At 36.4% G+C, this 19,685-nt stretch overlaps 1 protein-coding gene across 1 annotated transcript in view; it reads left to right on the forward strand.

The window, feature by feature from the left end:
* LYPLAL1 (lysophospholipase like 1) overlaps positions 1-17,553 on the forward strand; it is a 34,476-nt gene extending 16,923 nt beyond the window's left edge. The window contains exons 3-5 of the mRNA XM_065938348.1: positions 1,056-1,225; positions 14,440-14,555; positions 15,346-17,553. Of these exons, the coding sequence (XP_065794420.1) occupies positions 1,056-1,225; positions 14,440-14,555; positions 15,346-15,564 (505 nt within the window). The 3' untranslated portion in view covers positions 15,565-17,553. The remainder of the gene's footprint in view (positions 1-1,055; positions 1,226-14,439; positions 14,556-15,345) is intronic.
* Positions 17,554-19,685: the final 2,132 nt, after the last annotated feature.

Raw genomic sequence — 19,685 nt, forward strand, 5'->3', positions numbered from 1 at the left:
CGGAAACTGAAAGAGTGTTTCAGTTCCCTTAATTACGTTTACCGACATAAAACTTGTCACCAGACCCCTTAACCCCATTGTAATTGATTAAAACAGAGTATTTGGAATACCTTGGGATACACATGCATGTGCGTGCACGCACATGCACGCGTGCACACACACACATATCCTTAAAAGAATCCAAAGCAAGATTCACTAATACTGTAGCCATCCTACCTGATATTTAAATGTAAAGCATCTTAAAATATCAATCTTGTTCAACAAGACATCCAGCTCAGGGTATCTTAGCACATAGAATGTTTTGTAAGTCCAACAAAACACTCAATTTGAGACCCAGGTTGAGTGTTGCAGACAGTGTTGGGATATCTGTATGAAGAGCACTTCCAGTGAATGTTTGTATCCCCTTAAATTCTTTCATTTCAAGGTTTCTGAGAAGGTTTAAAAATAAAATATCTCCAACTCCTGATTAAAAAAAAACCTGAAGACCCCTATTCTAAAGATAATCTGCCTGGATGTGATCAAGAAACCTTTAAATTATTAACTCAGCCTTCAAACTTCTGTGCTACAAACTAACCATCATTTAAAAGCATTTTGGTGAATCATATTTTCTGCTCTTGAGGCCTGACTTTTTGCATGGACAGCCATTATTTATTTAGCTGTGAATACTTAAATATTGATCCTTATACTTAAAAAAAAAATAAAGATTAAAGTATATCAAGGCAGAAATTTAAAGAAGTCATAGACCTGATTTATTAATCATTTAAATTGAGTGGAAAAAATAACATGCACACACAATATATAAAAATATGATTACTCTTTTTTCATTGGGAATTTCTGGAGAGTATGAAACTCAAAAGATGGAGAGACTATGATGAACTGGCATTAATCAATGTTAATAGAACCAATGTAAGTATAGGAGAGTTAAGTATGGGAATGTCTTTAATATGAATTCTTTAACTTTTAAAACATGAAAGAAATTGTAATTAATTCAAAGCACTAATATTTTAGAAATTAAAAAGTGTTTTAATTTTTTTTTCTTTTTTGGTTTTAAACAGACCATATACTCCTTTGAAAGGAGGAATCTCCAATGTATGGTTTGACAGACTTAAAATATCAAATGACTGCCCAGAGCACCTTGAATCAATTGATGTAATGTGTCAGGTGCTTACAGATTTGATTGATGACGAAGTAAAAACTGGCATCAAGAAGAACAGAATATTAGTAGGTAAGATTTTTAGATGTTGGCAATTTAAATATTTTGATTCACTTGTTTAATTCTATACTTTGGATTTTACTTGGAACATTATTTGGAAGCACTTTGTGTATCATATGAGACCTATTCATAGTTTCCCAGGTAGTGCAGTGGTTAAGAATCTACCTGCCAATGCAGGAGATGCAAGAGATGTGGGTTTCATTCCTGGGTGGGGAAGGTCCCCTGAAGGAGGAAATAGCACCCCACTCCAGTATTCTTCCCTGGGAAATTCCATGAAAAGGGCCATAGTCTGGGCTTGCAAGAGTCGGACATGACTTAGTGACTAAACCACCACCATCGTGTTGTAAATAAATTTAGAATGCACTTTGAAATCCTGTACAGACAGGATTTGAGCAAACTAATAAACCGCCTTTGTGTTTATTGAAGTACTAAGCTATTCATTGAGTTAAGAAGCAGTGTGATATAATGGATGGAATCCATTCTTTTCTGTCTTGGCTTCAGTATTCACTTTCGTGAGTTAAAAGTAACTGGCCCTCCGGCCCAGTAACATCACCCTTCTGGGCCTTTGTTTCCTCTTCAGTGTTAACTCTGTTTCTGTGTTTCTGTGTTTCTGTGTTTCACACCGTGTCACAGATCTGAATGCAGAACATTATAGGAGTATTGTGAAGAACCCACTAAAGGGGTTCCAGCGCAGTCTAGGGCATCACGAAACAGTTACAAGATAGAACTCAAGATACCTGAGTGTATAACAGAGTCTGTCATTCGATCATTTAGCAAACATTTTCTAAGTACTGTGTGTCAGGCAATAAGTCGAATGCTCAAAGAGACACAGGTAAATACAACAGGATCTATGTGTCCCAAATGCTTCCAACCTAGAAGAGCCCATGAGGCACTTGTAATAACTGTCCTGCCAACTAGCCTCGACAAGTGCCCTAAAGCTATATAACTGGCTGCTCTTCAAAGGGAATGATCGTGTATATTTATTTTTATTTCTCAGCACCCATTGCAATGCCTGACACAGAACTGAACATTTATAATCAGTGGCATGATCTGATCAGTAAGCTGATGATTTAAGTAATTGGAATTTAGATGAAGTCTGTTAGGAGACAATTTAAGAAAAAAGTGTCAAAGACATCTGAGATTTTAAGATGTGCAAGTAAATAAAATTTTAACTATTGTAGTATGGATATCTAGCTATAGAGAGTGATATGAATGGTAAATAGAAGTAGTAAAAGTAGTGCTTGTTGTTGTCTGACTGGACGTTAGATTATTTTAGCAGAAAGTTTGTTGTGTGACTGGAAAATGCCTATTGATCTCATAGTTCGACTAACAGCTCGAAGAGCATGATGGCATAGTGACAAAAACGGTTCAAATCTGAAGTCCACCATTGCCTAGCTGGTTCATCACTTAATAACCTGCACTGATTTTCTGCTGCCTCATCTGTAAAGTGGGAATAATGATACAGTATCTATTTTACTGGGAGACTGAGTGAGTGAGTGAATGAAGTTACTCAGTGGTGTCTGACTCTTTGTGACCCTATGGACTGTAGCCTACCAGGCTCCTCCATCCATGGGATTTTCCAGGCAAGAATACTGGAGTGGGTTGCCATTTGCTTCTCCAGATCTTCCCAACCCAGAAACTGAACCCAGATCTCCTGCATTGCAGGCAGACTCCTCACTGTCTGAACCACCAGGGAACTCCCTTACTAGAAGATGATGTCTGTCAAATACGTGGCTCATTTTACAATCTCAATAAATTCTTCCTGATTCCCCTTTTATCCTTTATTCTATAGGTAATTGAAGAGCAATGACTTAAGTATGTCTTTGAGTCATATAGTTAAATAGAACTGTGCTTTAGGAAAATTAATCCTCAGGAGGGCTAAGGGAGGAGATAAAAAGTTGGGTATGGAAGAACCAGTTCCTGAATTTATGTTTATAGGATAGTAAGATCCTGAAGTAATGCAATGACAGTGTGAATAAGTAGAAAATACACTTAGTACTTTTAATGTGCATGTGTTAAAGAATGTATCACATTGAATTGTAACTATTGATACTTAACCTGCTTATCTCTTCTCCCATCCCTACTCCTTGCCCTTCCCCATATCCATCAGTTATTTCATCTTATTCATTTTTGAAAAGAGGCTCTGTATGGATTGTTACAGGGTCATAGAGTTGATAAGAATTTTGAATCTAAGTTTACTTCATTTTAAAGCCCATGATTCTTCTGTTTAACTGAACATTTGTATGAATATTTGTAAAACTCTTAATACATGCTGTGAAATTCCTTTCATGAAAACACTGCACCTGTTGATTGTTCTCCCACCTTTATTAGAATATCCATCTTATTATACCTTGCAAATGATACTGTCTTGAAAAATCTTTGCTAAAAATAAGTCAGTTCAATTCAGTTGCAACTCTTTCCGACCCCATGAAGTGCAGCACTCCAGGCCTCCCTGTCCATCAACATCTCCTGGAGTTTACCCAAACTCATGTCCATCGAGTCGGTGATGCCATCCAGCCATCTCATCCTCTGTCATCCTCTTCTCCTCCTGCCCCCAATCCCTCCCAGCATCAGGTGGTCTTTTCCAATGAGTCACCTCTTCGCATGAGGTAGCCAAAGTATAAAAATAAGTAAAAAGTGGCAATTAATTTACACTTAATTTATTTTCCTTTTAATTCTGTTTGTTATGTTCTGACATGAGAAAGCTGTTTTTAGTTGTCTGTTTTTTCCAAATAACTTCTCAGATTAAGAAGTTATTCTTCTAGAATTTGAGTAAATATTCAAATAGATTTTCTACTGATTTTTCCATAATGTTTTTTAAATTTGTAATTCTTTGGTTCATCTAGAATTTATTTTAGTTTCTTTCTGCTGTATCATGAAAGGTTTTAATTATTTTCTGAAGTACCAAGAAAACCTTGTTAAAAGATGATCTTATTTATTAAGCAGTCAGTAATGTGATCACTATTTTATCATAGCTCCATTGAATTTTTAACAACAAATTTCATCTTAGAAGAGTTATAAACTACTAAATCATAAAATTTGAAATTTATTACAAAATATATATGTAATAGGAAATTTGTATGCACTTATATGAATATAAAATAATGGAGAAAGAGAAAAATTTATTTAGAATTTGTGGGGTGAGCCTATCAATTCCTGTAAAGCCTCTTTCATAGCTTGAGATGTGAAAGAGACACAGAAGTGTAGATTCAAGGTTGTTTGTCTTTGTTACCTGTAGTGTTAGTTACTTAACCATTCAATGAAAGTAAATCTTTGAAGCATTTCTATGCAGTTAAACATGTATGTCAAAATATATGTGATTCTTGACCTTCTTTATTAAAACAAAACACCTGTTATACTGCCTCCTTTTCATATGCTGGATTCTTCACATGGGTTGGCTATTGATGCTTAGAGGAAATGGCATTCTAGTCCTATCAGATTTTCTCTTGTAGTTATTATTATTTTTCTTTTTGTCTTTTATCTGACTGAACTCTCAATTCATTTGAAACTGTGGTACATGAGGCAGTATCGTTATGTATTTGAGTGTTTGTACATGCATTTCCCAAGTTATAAATATCATAATTGCAAATACACTAATGCAGCTGACAGCAGTTTAACATGGTTAAGAACTTGGGCTGTGCACTCAAATTGCAAGTTTCTAATCCTAGATCCAGTGCCTATTTATGTGAGTGTCCTTAACCTCTGGGCTTGGGTGATAATAATAGTACTCATAGAGTTGTGATAATTCAATTAATCAATTCATGTGAAATACTTGGAAACGTGCCTGGCGTGTGATGATGATGCTGCTGTTAGACAGTCTCCCTGCCACCTGCCCTGTCATCTCTGCACACAGCGGGAAGGCTGTCTGGACCCCGCTGCCCTTGGGAGACTTGCAAGGAGCTCAGTGTCCCTTCCCCACCAGCTGTGCTCTTTCCCTAATACATGCTGATTTTCATTGCTCATAGATTGTTGAAGATTTAAATGCTATTTTTAACATTTTAATCAAGGAGGTATTCAATGAGAAGTCAAAGAAAAGTGCATTTGAGATGGTGAGTCATTTTTATTAAAAGAACAATGCATTTGAGATGCAGGAAACACATATATGAACAACACAGTGAGGTTAGGTTGTATTTTTTAATGAATTCTAAGAGAAAAAACTTGAAAATTAAAGGATTAAAAAGGAAAACATGGAGATAATAAGTACAAAATTATTATCCTTATTAATTTTGTTTAGTATGTGATAAAATTTCAGATTTACTATCACACTGTGTCCTCATGGAACCCTTGTCTCTGAGATTGTGGTTTTAACCAGTATAGTTTTGTGAACAAAACTATTCTCTATATTTGAATAAGTGGCAGCCCATTCTTTTTTTCTGGTTTTATTTTGATTAGTGATATTTTATTATATTAAACCTAGTTTTAAAACAATGTTTTCATGGTGTATGATATACCGCTTTTCCAGTAGTTTACACAGCTTAGTCAGGTCAAAAATGATGCTTCTCATACTAAATTTAATTTCCAAATCATTCATAAAACTTTTAAGTGCTGGAGTACCAAAAAAGAAAAAAAATACTATCAAAAGCTTTACATTATAATGAGGGAGATAACAAAAGTAAAGTGTTTTATACAATCCAAGTAGTATTGTAAAAGTATTTACAAGGTATATAGTGTGAACAGTGAGGAATGAACACATAAATTTGGAGGGGGAGCCGAGAACTGCTTAGAAGAGATCATTTCCAATTGAGTTTTAAAGAATGAATGAGAGTATGGCTGGTAAGCAAGAAGGGAAACACATTCATGAAAGAAAACAAGGGACATCTTAAAATGTCTCAGGAACTACTAGTTTGGTGTGCACTTCAGCTGCTAGGATTATTGAGTTACATACAGAGAATGACTCGGTCGGATGAGCATTTTAAAAGGAGTACGTTGCTTCGTTTGCTATTATTTTCTCCCATTCTGCGGGCTGTCTTTTCACCTTGCTTATAGTTTCCTTTGTTGGAATTAAACAAAAGCTTTTAAGTTTAATTAGGTCCCATTTTTTTATTTTTGCTTTTATTTCCAATATTCTGGGAGGTGGGTCATAGAGGATCCTGCTGTGATTAATGTTGGAGAGTGTTTTGCCTGTCCTCTAGGAGTTTTATAGTTTCTGGTCTTATATTTAGGTCTTTAATCCGTTTTGAGTTTATTTTTGTGTATGGTGTTAGAATGTGTTCTAGTTTCATTCTTTTACAAGTGGTTGCCCACCAGTTCCTTTATCCATGGGATTTCCCAAGCAAGAATGCTGGAGTGGATTGCCACTTCCTTTTCCAGGGGATCTTCCTGACTCAGGAATTGAACCCATGTCTCCTGCATTGGCAGGTGTGTTCTTTACCACTGAGCTCGGGGAAGCTCAGTGATTTCTTTGTTTTGCCAAAAATTTACATGATTGCTTCAATATTTAAATACATATTTTTGTCAATATTATTTTTTAAATTTAGTGACTTGATTTAATACAAGTAGATTTAGTCCATCTTTTAAAATAATATAGAAGAGTCAGATTACATCAATAATATACATTGTTTCTCATTCTCAGTGACTATTCATAGAGTATTTATAATTTTCACTTATTCAAATCAATTTTTTATTATTATAAAACCACTGTCAAAGTTGGCAGACCAATTTTGTTTCATACTAGCAATGAATGAGAGTTACTATTTACTCACTCATAGTAATGTGTTTGTTGCGAGTTTTGTGGATGTAAATTTAATTAATTACATTTTATGGTGCTTTTTACTAGTGAAATTGAGCATCTATTGTTGGCCATTTGAATTTCTTCCCCATGAATTCAAAACCTTTGCTTGTTTCTCATATCGGTTGTTTAAAATTATTCTTACTTGATTTCTATAAGTTATTTATGCTTGCTGGCTGCTAATCCTTTATATTAAATAGCTTATATGTATTCAAAATAATTTTATAAAAAAAAATAAAAGGAGTACGCTGACAACACAGTGGAGGCTGAAGGCCAGGGGAAGAGGCAGTGGATCCAGTAGAATGAGAGGCCAGCACGTAGAGTGTTCAAGGCTGTGAGGTTACACTTGAGGACCCCGCGCTCAACTGCAGGTTTTAGCTGCAAAAAGAAATTCTTCCTTTGCTTATTTGCATCAGTGGGAATATATTTCTTTCTTAATGGAAAGAATAAACTTCGGTTCTGTAGGAGGAGGATCTGAGCCAAATCTTTAAATGTGTTCCTTGGAGACACTCATGAATCCTCGCCCTGTACATTAAGAATATCAGATACAAGAAAGTGTATTTTTATATATTTATACCACATATAATTCTTCAGAGTGTGTGGTAAAAATTAGGGGAAACACAAGCAATAATTAGTGACTTTTAAATTGCTTTCTGAATTTGGCCTCATAGGTATTATTAAAACCTGGATTCAGATCCTGCATTCTGAGAAAATTTATTAAAAGTATAGTTTAACACTAAAAAGTATCTAAATTATACACATTTTCATACAGTATCTTTCTTGACCCTTCTAATAGGTAAAATATAAAATAATTACTCACCCTTCAGATAAAAAAGTAAAATTCAAAGAGATTACTGGCTAAAATGGAGTTGAGACTAGAACCCAGATCTATTGACTTAAGTCAGAAACTTTGTATCATAATGAGATTCCTTTTTTAGCCACTAGGTGGTGATAATTTGTTGTTAAGAGAAAATTGACATAATTTAGGTTTAATTTTGATCTAGGATGTATAGAATCTGACAAATGATAATGACCAGATTATAAGAATTTTGATAATATGAGTGTATTAGCAGAATTGAAGCATGGATAATCATGTGCTTCTGGAATTACACCTAAATATTTTACTTGGATGCTCTAAATACCCATCATGAGGAAAGCGGTTAAGGGAATAATGGTCAGTTAATACAGCTGAATGTTATGTAACCAGTATATACTGTATATACACATTTAGAAGGCACTTGGTATGTTTAGTATGTGCTCAATGAATTAAAAAAATAAGTATAGAATGTCATAACTCTGTTTAAAGACATTCAAATCAGTATTACAAGAGAGTAAGGTATAAAATTGTACATATAGAGTGAGTTTAACTACTAAAATAAATTTTTAAAACTTGTCAGAATTGTATATGAGTCGTGAGATCTTGAGTAACCCATTTTCTTTATGTTTGTATGATGGAAATACTTTACTCAGTGGGCATATATTAGCATATTAATTTTAAGAAAGATTTAAGATTAAAATGAAGAGATGGTTGCAGTTACCAAGATGAAACCCACCTCCACAATTTGCAGGCTTACTTTCCTGACATTATATATGTTTCTTCCGAAGATCTTAGAGTAAAACTGGAAAGTGATAGCATCTTTCTACCTTCTTTCAACATATATATGTCTTAAATAACTTGAGTTTCTTCAACAACAATTATCAAAACTTTTAAGACTTGGGATTGCTGTTTTAATAGCTTTCCATAGAACATGATTAATATTTTATTTATCCTATAAACTTTATACAAGAGAAAGTATACAAATATGGTTGGCATAATTTATATGTTCCCAAATTTTTGAAACTTTATCACAGTTCAGTCTGAAGAATAATTATATATAAATCAAATGGAAAATTTGTTGAAATTTGAATGTAGGGTGGATTTTATTGCATTTTAAAAATCCTGTTCAACTGATGATAAACTTGAATTGTAAGTTCCCCACCCTTTTCCCCCCTAACTTTGTTTTCAGATAGATTAGCTTGGTTTTCCCAGTGTAGTTTTTATACATTGTTACTGTTTTATTTCATTTAAAGAGTTCATAAAAGCTAGGTTTTATTATTTTTTTAACATGTTTTATTCAGCCTGTTAATCTTAAATGTATGTTGAAATGTTAACTCTTGACGTTTTAATACTTTGCCAGCAACTATAAATATACATTGTACGTATTACCTACAATGAGTTTGCTATTTGGTATTTACTCATTGAACAGTATATTTTATATTGCGTTTTAGACACTTAGATGGAAATTGAATTCAAATAACTAGTCCTTTGTGTTAAATTTTCTCCTATTAGAAGAAAAAAATACATAAAGTCCCTTTTCACACTGGTGTCCACAATGTTAAAGGTGACTGTATCGTCAGAGATCACTGGTGAGGAACTGCAGGCTACCTCACAGGATTATAAATGGATAAGGGACTTAGATTGAATCTTAAAATAATAAATTTTCAGTGAGTACACTTTTCTTCATTATAAATTATGAGAATTGAACTTGAGGTTACATGTCTTCTGGACGCCTTTGTTCATAATGACATTTCATATGTGGGAAAGTGTTTTCTTTTTAGTTTTTGTTCTTGTTGCTATTAGATTGGACCCATCAAGGAACTCTGAAATCCCATGAAGTAATTAGACTACCCTAGTCAATAAAAATGAAGTGATGGTCTGGGTGCATTTATTGTGTAAAATTTTCTCAGTAGTGTGCTTTTATAATAATCTTTAAATATATTTTTGCTTACCAACCAATTTTTGTTTGCATTTTGTCTTTGTATGATTTTTTTTAAGATCTTTACCACATTAGAATTAAGTATCACATTTAATTATATTCAGTTCATTTCAGTTCAGTTTAGTCGCTCAGTTGTGTCCAACTCTTTGCGACCCCGTGAATCGCAGCGTGCCGGGCCTCCCTGTCCATCACCAACTCCCGGAGTTTACTCAAACTCATGCCCATTGAGTCGGTGATGCCATCCAGCCATCTCATCCTCTGGCGTCCCCTTCTCCTCCTGCCCCCAATCCCTCCAGCATCAGGGTCTTTTCCAGTGAGTCAACTCTTCGCATGAGGTGGCCAAAGTATTGGAGTTTCAGCTTCAGCATCAGTCCTTCCAATGAACACCCAGGACTGATATCCTTGAGGATAGACTGATTGGATCTCCTTGCAGTCCAAGGGACTCTCAAGAGTCTTCTACAACATCACAGTTCAAAAGCATCAATTTTTCGGCACTCAGCTTTCTTCACAGTCCAACTCTCACATCCATACATGACCACTGGAAAAAGCATAGCCTTGACCAGACAGACCTTTGTTGGCAAAGTAATGTCTCCGCTTTTTAATATGCTATCTAGGTTGGTCATAACTTCCCTTCCAAGGAGCAAGCGTCTTTTAATTTCATGGCGGCAGTCACCATCTGCAGTGATTGTGGAGCCCAGAAAAATAGTCTGCCACTGTTTCCACTGTATCCCCATCTGATTCCCATGAGGTGATGGGACCAGATGCTATGATCTTAGTTTTCTGAATGTTAAGCTTTAAGCCAACTTTTTCACTCTCCTCTTTCACTTTCATCAAGAGGCTCTTTAGTTCCTCTTCACTCTCTGCCATAAGAGTGGTGTCGTCTGCATATCTGAGGTTATTGATACTTCTCCCAGCAATCTTGATTCCAGCTTGTGCTTCTTCCAGCCCAGTGTTTCTCATGATGTACTCTACATATAAGTTGAATAAGCAGGATGACAATATACAGCCTTGACGTACTCCTTTTCCTATTTGGAACCAGTCTGTTGTTCCATGTCCAGTTCTAACTGTTGCTTCCTGACCTACATACAGCTTTCTCAAGAGACAGATCAGGTGGTCTGGTATTCCCATCTCTTTCAGAATTTTCCACAGTTTATTGTGATCCACACAGTCGAAGGCTTTGGCATAGTCAATAAAGCAGAAGTAGATGTTTTTCTGGAACCCTCTTGCTTTTTCGATGATCCAGCGGATATTGGCAGTTTGATCTCTGGTTCCTCTGCCAGCTTGAAAATCAGCTTGAACATCTGGAAGTTCATGGTTCACGTATTGCTGAAGCCTGGCTTGGAGAATTTTGAGCATCACTTTACTAGCGTGTGAGATGAGTGCAATTGTGCGGTAGTTTGAGCGTTCTTTGGGATTGCCTTTCTTAGGGATTGGAATGAAAACTGACCTTTTTCAGTCCTGTGGCCACTGCTGAGTTTTCCTAATTTGCTGGCATGTTGAGTGCCGCACTTTCACAGCATCATCTTTCAGGATTTGAAATAGCTCAACTGGAATTCCATCACATCCACTAGCTTTGTTCGTAGTGATGCTTTCTAAGTCCCACTTGACTTCACATTCCAGGATGTCTGGCTCTAGGTGAGTGAGCACACCATCATGATTATCTGGGTCATGAAGATCTTTTTTGTATAGTTCTTCTGTGTATTCTTGCCAACTCTTCTTAATATCTTCTGCTTCTGTTAGGTCCATACCATTTCTGTCCTTTATCGAACCCATATTTGCATGAAATGTTGCCTTGGTGTCTCTAATTTTCTTGAAGAGATCTCTAGTCTTTCCCATTCTGTTGTTTTCCTCTATTTCTTTGTATTGATCGCTGAGGAAGGCTTTCTTATCTCTCCTGGCTGTTCTTTGGAACTCTGCATTCAGATGGGGATATCTTTCCTTTTCTCCTTTGCTTTTCGCAACTATTTGTAAGGCCTCCTCAGACAACCATTTTGCCTTTTTGCATTTCTTTTCCCTGGGGATGGTCTTGATCCCTGTCTCCTGTACAGTGTCACGAACTTCCGTCCATAGTTCATCAGGCTCTTTGTCTATCAGATCTAGTCCCTTAAATCTATTTCTCACTTCCACTGTATAGTCATAAGGGATTTGATTTAGGTCATACCTGAATGGTCTAGTGGTTTTCACTACTTTCTTCAGTTTAAGTCTGAATTTGGCAATAAGGAGTTCATGATCTGAGCCAGTCCGCTCCCAGTCATATTTTTCCTGACTGTATAGAGTTTCTCCATCTTTGGCTGCAAAGAATATAATCAATCTGATTTCAGTGTTGACCATCTGGTGATGTCCATGTGTAAAGTCTTCTCTTGTGTTGTTAGAAGAGGGTGTTTGCTATGACCAGCGCCTTCTCTTGGCAAACTCTATTAGCCTTTGCCCTGCTTCATTCCGTACTCCAAGGCCAAATTTGCCTGTTACTCCAGGTGTTTCTTGACTTCCTACTTTTGCATTCCAGTCCCCTGTAATGAAAAGGACATATTTTTTGGGTGTTAGTTCTAAAAGGTCTTGTAGGTCTTCATAGAACCGTTCAGCTTCAGCTTCTTCAGCGTTACTGGTTGGGGCATAGGCTTGGATTACCGTGATATTGAATGGTTTGCCTTGGAAACGAACAGAGATCATTATGTCGTTTTTTAGATTGCATCCGATTACTGCATTTCAGACTCTTTTGTTGACCATGATGGCTACTCCATTTCTTCTATGGGTTTCCTGCCCACAGTAGTAGATATAATGATCATCTGAGTTAAATTCACCCAATTCCAGTCCATTTTAGTTCACTGATTCCTAGAATGTCAACATTCACTCTTGCCATCTCTTTTTTGACAACTTCCAATTTGCCTTGATTCATGGACCTAACATTCCAGGTTCCAACGCAATACTGCTCTTTATAGAATCGGACCTTGCTTCTATCACCAGTCACATCCAGAACTGGGTATTGTTTTTGCTTTGGCTCCATCCCTTCATTCTTTCTGGAGTTATTTCTCCACTGATCTCCAGTAGCATATTGGGTACCTACAGACCTGGGGAGTTCCTCTTTCAGTATCCTATCATTTTGCCTTCTCATACTGTTTATGGGGTTCTCAAGGCAAAAATACTGAAGTGGTTTGCCATTCCCTTCTCCAGTGGACCACATTCTGTCAGACCTCTCCACCATGACCCGGCCGTCTTGGGTGGCCCCACATGGCATGGCTTAGTTTCATTGAGTTAGACAAGACTGTGGTCCTGTGATCAGATTGGCTAGTTTTCTGTGATTATGGTTTTAGTGTGTCTGCCCTCTGATGCCCTCTTGCAACACCTACCGTCTAATTGAGTTTCTCCTACCTCGGACGTGGGGTATCTCTTCACGGCTGCTTCAGCAAAGCGAAGCCGCTGCCCCTTACCTTTTACGAGGGGTATCTTCTCACAGCCACCCCTCCTGACCTTGAACGTGGAGTAGCTCCTCTCAGCCCTCCAGCACCCCATAGCAGCCGCTCCTTGGAGGCGGGGTAGCTCCACTCAGCCGCTGCCCCTGACCTCGGGCGTGTCTTAATTATCTCAGCTACCTTATTTTCTTAATAAAACCTTAATTTCATTTTTGCTCAATTTGTGAATTTTTAAAGCTTTTTTCCCAGTCATTGGTATGCAGCTTAGGTTATCCAGAACTTCTTTGTCCTCTAGCATAGCCCCTAGCCACATGTGAGTATTTAAACTCAAAATTTAACTAGGTGAAATTAAATTAGCATTTAGTTCCTCAGTCACACTAGTCACATTCAATGTTTTGCTTAGGTACATTTGGCAAAAGTATTATTTACGCTCTTGAATTTCTCCAAAAATAAAAACTGTGTTCCTGCAGGCTTGCTCTCTATAACATGCGGATTGCTTTTAAATCATGAGATGTGTCTTAATTCTCAGTCAAGCTGGGGAATAACACACCACACCTCTAAGTTGGTCCACCCTCTCTGCTGTGTCGTGACATGTCCCCATCTCCACATTTTGTGATGTGTCCCTTTTCCCCTCGAACAGAAGGATCCATGTGTTTTAATTTTCTTATCTCCAGTGACTAGTGTCACTCCAATGACAGTGATTGGCTCATAAAAGACAATAAAATTTTGTTAAGTGAATAAATTTTTTCCAAGCTTTTTTAAAAGTACATATAAGTATATATGTTTTAACTGTACCATCACAAGTTAGTTTCCAAATAATATGATAATACAAAGATGTTTTAATTAGCTCACCAAATTTTTGATCATCTTTCCTAATTCAAAGATCACTAAGCATCTGTTATATGAAAAACTCTAGCTTATAGTTTGGCAACTAAGACAAAAAAGTGCATGTTATTAATTGTAATATGAGTACTTCTAGAAGTATAAACAAAATATAAGTAGACATTAGATGTTTAAGTAAATAACACTTGTGTTATGAATCATATATTTTGAATTATGATAAATATTTTTACTTGATGACCAAGCTTTATTTCTTTGTATAATTCTAGTTCCTTTTATAGCAAATTATTTTACTAGTGATGATACAGATGGAATAGTGTTATTTACTCGTGGCAGGTCTTTTTCCATAAGATCTAAAGTAGACTAAATTTTTCTTTTGCATTGTATCACTTTTAGGTCTCCAGATATTTATGGAAGATTGGCATAGCTATATCTTGTTACAAATTATCATTATTCTGATTTTACTGATAAGTGAATTTTTGCTTCTTTTAGGAGGATTTTCTATGGGAGGGTGCATGGCAATGCATTTAGCATATAGAAATCATCAAGATGTGGCAGGAGTATTTGCTCTTTCTAGTTTTCTGAATAAAGCATCTGCTGTTTACCAGGTAAGTTTCAGATTTAGAAAGCAAAACAGAAGGAAAAAAATGAGACATGCACACATTGAAAGTAAAATGACATTGATAATTACACAATAACGGTTGCTTCACAGAGCATTTCTGGGAATTATGGGCAAATTAGCTATATTGATTAATTCCAGCTGGTCATTCTTGTTTAGGAAATGCCTTGTACAAAGAATATTGTTAATCAAAGTCTCAAAGGGGAAAGGATAAAAAATACGTATATAATATATATGCATCCTGTATACATATTAGAAACGTAGATGATTATAGCTCGGTTTGCTAATTATGACTTAATCAAACCAAAGAATAAGTTACATGGCTGACACCTATTTTGCAGCATTATTCCTAATTTATGAATGGAATATAATAGTGATGCAACCTCATTACCAGGAATAGAACCAGGAGGTACAGAAACGAGAACAAGAATGCCATTTTTCCCTTGTGTTCCTCCCTCTCTCCACTCTGTGCGAGAAGGGTTGTCCTCCCAAGACACAGGGTTTCTTCAGGAAATGCTTTGACTGTTTTTGAAACAGCCCTCTACAGAGTGAGTACAGGTCCCACACAACTGCAGCTCCTATAGTGCCCTCAGCCCCTGGGCTCCTGAGCCTGGTCCATCAGTATATGCCTTGGGCATCGCCGCCACTACCACTATTTCCCCTTTAGATACTGAAGCTTTGTTAAATTGAGATGTTTCTGCCCTCCCTGACTTCCAAGAATATATACTGCTCTTAAATGAATTTCTTAAACTTCTCCATGTTTATATCCTCTTCTCTAGGCTCTTCAGAAAAGTGACGGTCTTCTTCCTGAATTATTTCAGTGTCATGGTACTGCAGATGAGTTAGTTCTTCATTCTTGGGGTGAGGAGACAAATTCAATGTTAAAATCTCTGGGAGTGAGCACAAAGTTTCATAGTTTTCCAGGTGTTTACCATGAGTTAAGTAAAGCGGAACTAGAGAAACTAAAGTCATGGATTCTTACAAAGCTACCGGACTAAATCAAGATTGATGAGTTAATATACAAGTAATGTCTTTATGAACAGTGTTTTTTACTGTCTAGTTCTGATTTGATGAATACTTATTAAAATATTAAGAAATATCAACAGTTTACCGACTTACTTGTTTTTGACATACTGAGCACCATAGGGAGTAGTGTGATCTTATTAATGGTAAACATTAATTTGGGCAAACATCTGTGTATTATTTGTCAAATTCTTTTTAAATATTTGGAGGCCTTGTAAATAATTGAATATTGAAATTTTATAATAATTAAACTAGCTTAACAGCAGTGAGAAATCATGAAAAGACTTTAGCATGGTATTATTTTCATTATCATTCTTTAAATTGCCTTTTTAAAAATGTTTATGTGTGTATTCACATTTATTTTATTTTTGAAAGAATAAAATTAGTGCATGTATGCTCAGTCAATCAGTTGTGTCCAGCTCTTTGTCATGCTTTTGGGATTCTCCAAGCAAGAATACTGGAGCAAGTTGCCATTTCTTCCTCCAGGGGATCTTCCCGACCCGGGGATCAAACCCATAGCTCCTGCATTGGCATGCAGTGCCAACAGGGAAGCCCAAATAACTTTGGACCCCATGTTTACAAAGTGGTTTCCCATTGTCTCACCTGATCATCACTACTTCACTTGATGAAGTAAGCAGAACCAGTTGTTACTGGTATTTGATAATAGTGATAGAAGAAACACAGACTTTCCCAAAGCCTCAAGAGTGAAGACTGAAATCCAGGCTCTCTGATCCCAGCAGAGCTCCTGTTCTCTGAACCCAGACTGCTGCTCCGTTCCAACCGTAGGGTTCCAGTTGCTCTCCGGACCCTAGTCAGTACTCTGTATGGCCCGTCTTTTAAAAAAATTTTGTCCATTCTGGTGGGTATATAGTATAACACTTTGTGTTTTTAATTTACTTTTTCTTAATGCAATTTTTATATGCTGATTTGCAATCTATATAAAGTCTTTGATGATATCTTTGTTCATATCTTTCATGTGTATTTTATTAGGCTGTTTTTCTTATTGTATTGTAAGAGCTGTTTATATATGCTGGATAAAAATCCTTTGTTAAGTAGATGTTTTACCAATATTTTCTTAATCCATGGCTTGCCTTATTTTCTTTAGAGTGTAATTCAAAGAACAGAAGTTTTTAATTTGATGAAGTCCAGTTTATTCATTTTTTAAAATTTATAGTCTGTGCTTTTGAAGTCCTATTTAGGCAATCTTAAGAAAGCCAAAGTCACTAAAATTTCCTCATATTTTCTTCAACTAAAATACTCCTTTAGTGCTATAAATCTTCCAAGTTTTATATTAGAAGCATCCCACGGTTTTTATATTTTGTGTTTTCACTTTCATTCAGGTCAAATCTTTCTAAATTCCCTTTTGATTTCTTCTTTAACCTTTGGATTGTTTAAAATTGTGTTATTTTGTTTCAATATACTGGCAATTTTCTAAAGATCTTTGCTGTTGATTTCTAATGTATGGTTAAGAAAGTATTTTTTTAATGAATTGAAACCTTTTAAATTTATTGTGACTTTTTTTATAGCCCAGAATATGGTCTGTCTTGGTGTTTTGTGTACCCCTGAAAACAGTACATGCTGCTCATGTTAGATGGCATATTCTATACGTATCAGTCAGGGCACGTTGGTTGATATTTTTGTTCAAATATACTGTACCCTTACCTATTTTCTGCCTCTTTATTTTATAAATTATTGCAAGAGGAGGATTGAAAGTTCTGACTGTAACTGTGAATTTGCTTCACTTGGCAATTCCTTCAGGTTTTGCTTTATGTATTTTGAGACTGTGTTATTAAATGCATAAACATGTAAGACGATTATGTTCCTCTGATGAATTGGCCTCTTTTTCCTTATGAAATGATCATCTTTATCCCTGATAGATTTTTTGGGGGGAGGGGGCTCTGAAATACTCATTGTGTGATATTGTTATAGCCCCTCTAGCTTCCTTTAGACCCTCGCTGATACTGGATTGTGAGGTTGCACACACTGTCTGGTGGGAACTCAGACTTTTCCCAGCCCTCTCTGAGCCTCAGCGATTGTTCCTTTTAGGTGGCTCTTACTTTTCTTACACATATCTGATGGTGAACACTCTGCTAAAGATTTGAGAGGGCCTTCTGCAGAACCCTGGCACTCTTGCAGCTCTCTAATCCTCTGTTCTGTAACTCTTAAGCCTCTCGATCTTCTGGACTCCCTCAGCTTCCTCTGAGTCTCCTCTCCACGCTGTGGCCTAAAAAACTCTTCACACAATAAGCTGGGCACTTAAACCTTCCTAAAAGATGACCATCCTGTGGTACCAGTGCCCAGTATCTGAAAATACAGATGTGGCCCAGCTTCTTAGTTGTTTCAGGCCAAAAACTAAACCTGGTCCATCTTATTCCATCTTGGCTATCTTAGTTACAAAGAGAAGTCCCTTATTCTCCTTTTATTTGAAGCAATAAACTATAAATTTGAAGAGGGAGGGGTTGAGGAAGAAACAGAAGGAGAGAAGAGAGACTGAGACTTAAAAGTCCATAATGCCCTCAGAGAAGACTCTGCAGTGTTTTAGTTATCTTAAGCTTTTAATGAACTTCAACTTCTTGAAATTTTAAATGGTCCGACTTGAATATGCATAGTATCACTCATGTTCTCATGTTGAAAGCCCTATTGGCTGCAGTTTGCCCTGAGAGTAGCATATGTACGTATCATAGATAAGGGTGTCAGTCTTATATATGTTGAGTATATACATACCAAATAGAGTATAAGAGAAAGGAATCTAGATTTAATTGGTGAATGTTTGTCCTAGAACTTAATTATGTGCACGTGTGCTAAGTAGCTTCAGTTGTGTTTGACTCTTTGCAACCCTGTGAACTGTAGTCTGCCAGTTTCCTCTATCCAAGGGATTCTCCAGGCAAGAATACTGGAGTGTGTTGCTGTGCCCTCCTCCAGGGGATCTTCCCGACCCAGGGATTGAACCCACATCTCTTTATGTCTCTCTCCTGCATTGGCAGGTGGGTTCTTTACCTCTAGTACCACCTGGGAAGCCCTTAATAATTAGGTATGCTGGAATAAATGTCAGCCTCTGCCACAGATTACTCCTTTGTAAAAGTGTTTGAGGATCAAGTTTTATAGCGCATGTAAAAACCTTTAAAATAAAGTTACAGAAATTGAAGGTATTGCTAGACTTGTTTTACCAGAGGTAGCAGGATGTGTGCATGTAATGGTTATAAATCTGTCTTCACAGTTTGATCTACACGTAGAAGATATATCTAAATATTTTATGTAGATAATCTTCCATCCAGTTCTAGTCCCCTACCTATTAGGCTGATAGGATATTCAGCCTTAGTTTTCTTTTACTGTTTTACCTCATTCCAAATTATGCCAGTCTGTGGCCCCCTTGCATAGAGCAGTATCTTCAGGGGAGTCCCTCCAATATCCAGTGCTCACTCACCTTGAGATAACTATTATCCATACGGTGGTCTCTTAAAGCCAAGTGATCTCTTAAAACCACTCAGCCATTTTCTTCCTGTTCTGTTGCTTCACCCACATAAACATTTCCTAAGGCAAGAGAATTGGAATAATCTTGAGACTTTTTCACCTGGGAGAGGAAGAATGGCAACAAGAGAAAAGCATAAATCAGTATCACAATAAATTATACGTGTTTATATGTTGGAGAGATTGGAATTTTGCAAAAGAGGAGAGATAAAACTAGTATGTAAGTGAAAGAAGACATTCACTTTTTACTCTGTATTTCTAATGTTTGAATTTTTATAATGGGCTTAACTGGTTTTGTAATCCTTAAAGTGAACTGAAATGTTTATTAATGGCATTTTTCCTCAACTAAAGACTGAACAGGAAGGCTCACCATCAGTGGTTGGAAAATTAAATGTTTTCTTTATAGGAAGTTAATTACTTCAGTTAAAATATGGTAAGATGTACTCAGAACAAAATATGAAGCATACTAGCCATTTGGCTGTTGACAATTATGGTACTGTGATATGTAAAATAAAATATCCAGATATCTATCACTCAGCCAGAATATGCTTAAACCATAAGTCTTTATCATGTAAAAGGAATTTCTTAATACACGATAAGAGAACAGAATTACCAAAGCCATCCAGAC

This window comes from Muntiacus reevesi, chromosome 5 (genome assembly GCF_963930625.1).
Source record: "Muntiacus reevesi chromosome 5, mMunRee1.1, whole genome shotgun sequence".
In the NCBI taxonomy this organism is placed as follows: Eukaryota; Metazoa; Chordata; class Mammalia; order Artiodactyla; family Cervidae; genus Muntiacus; species Muntiacus reevesi.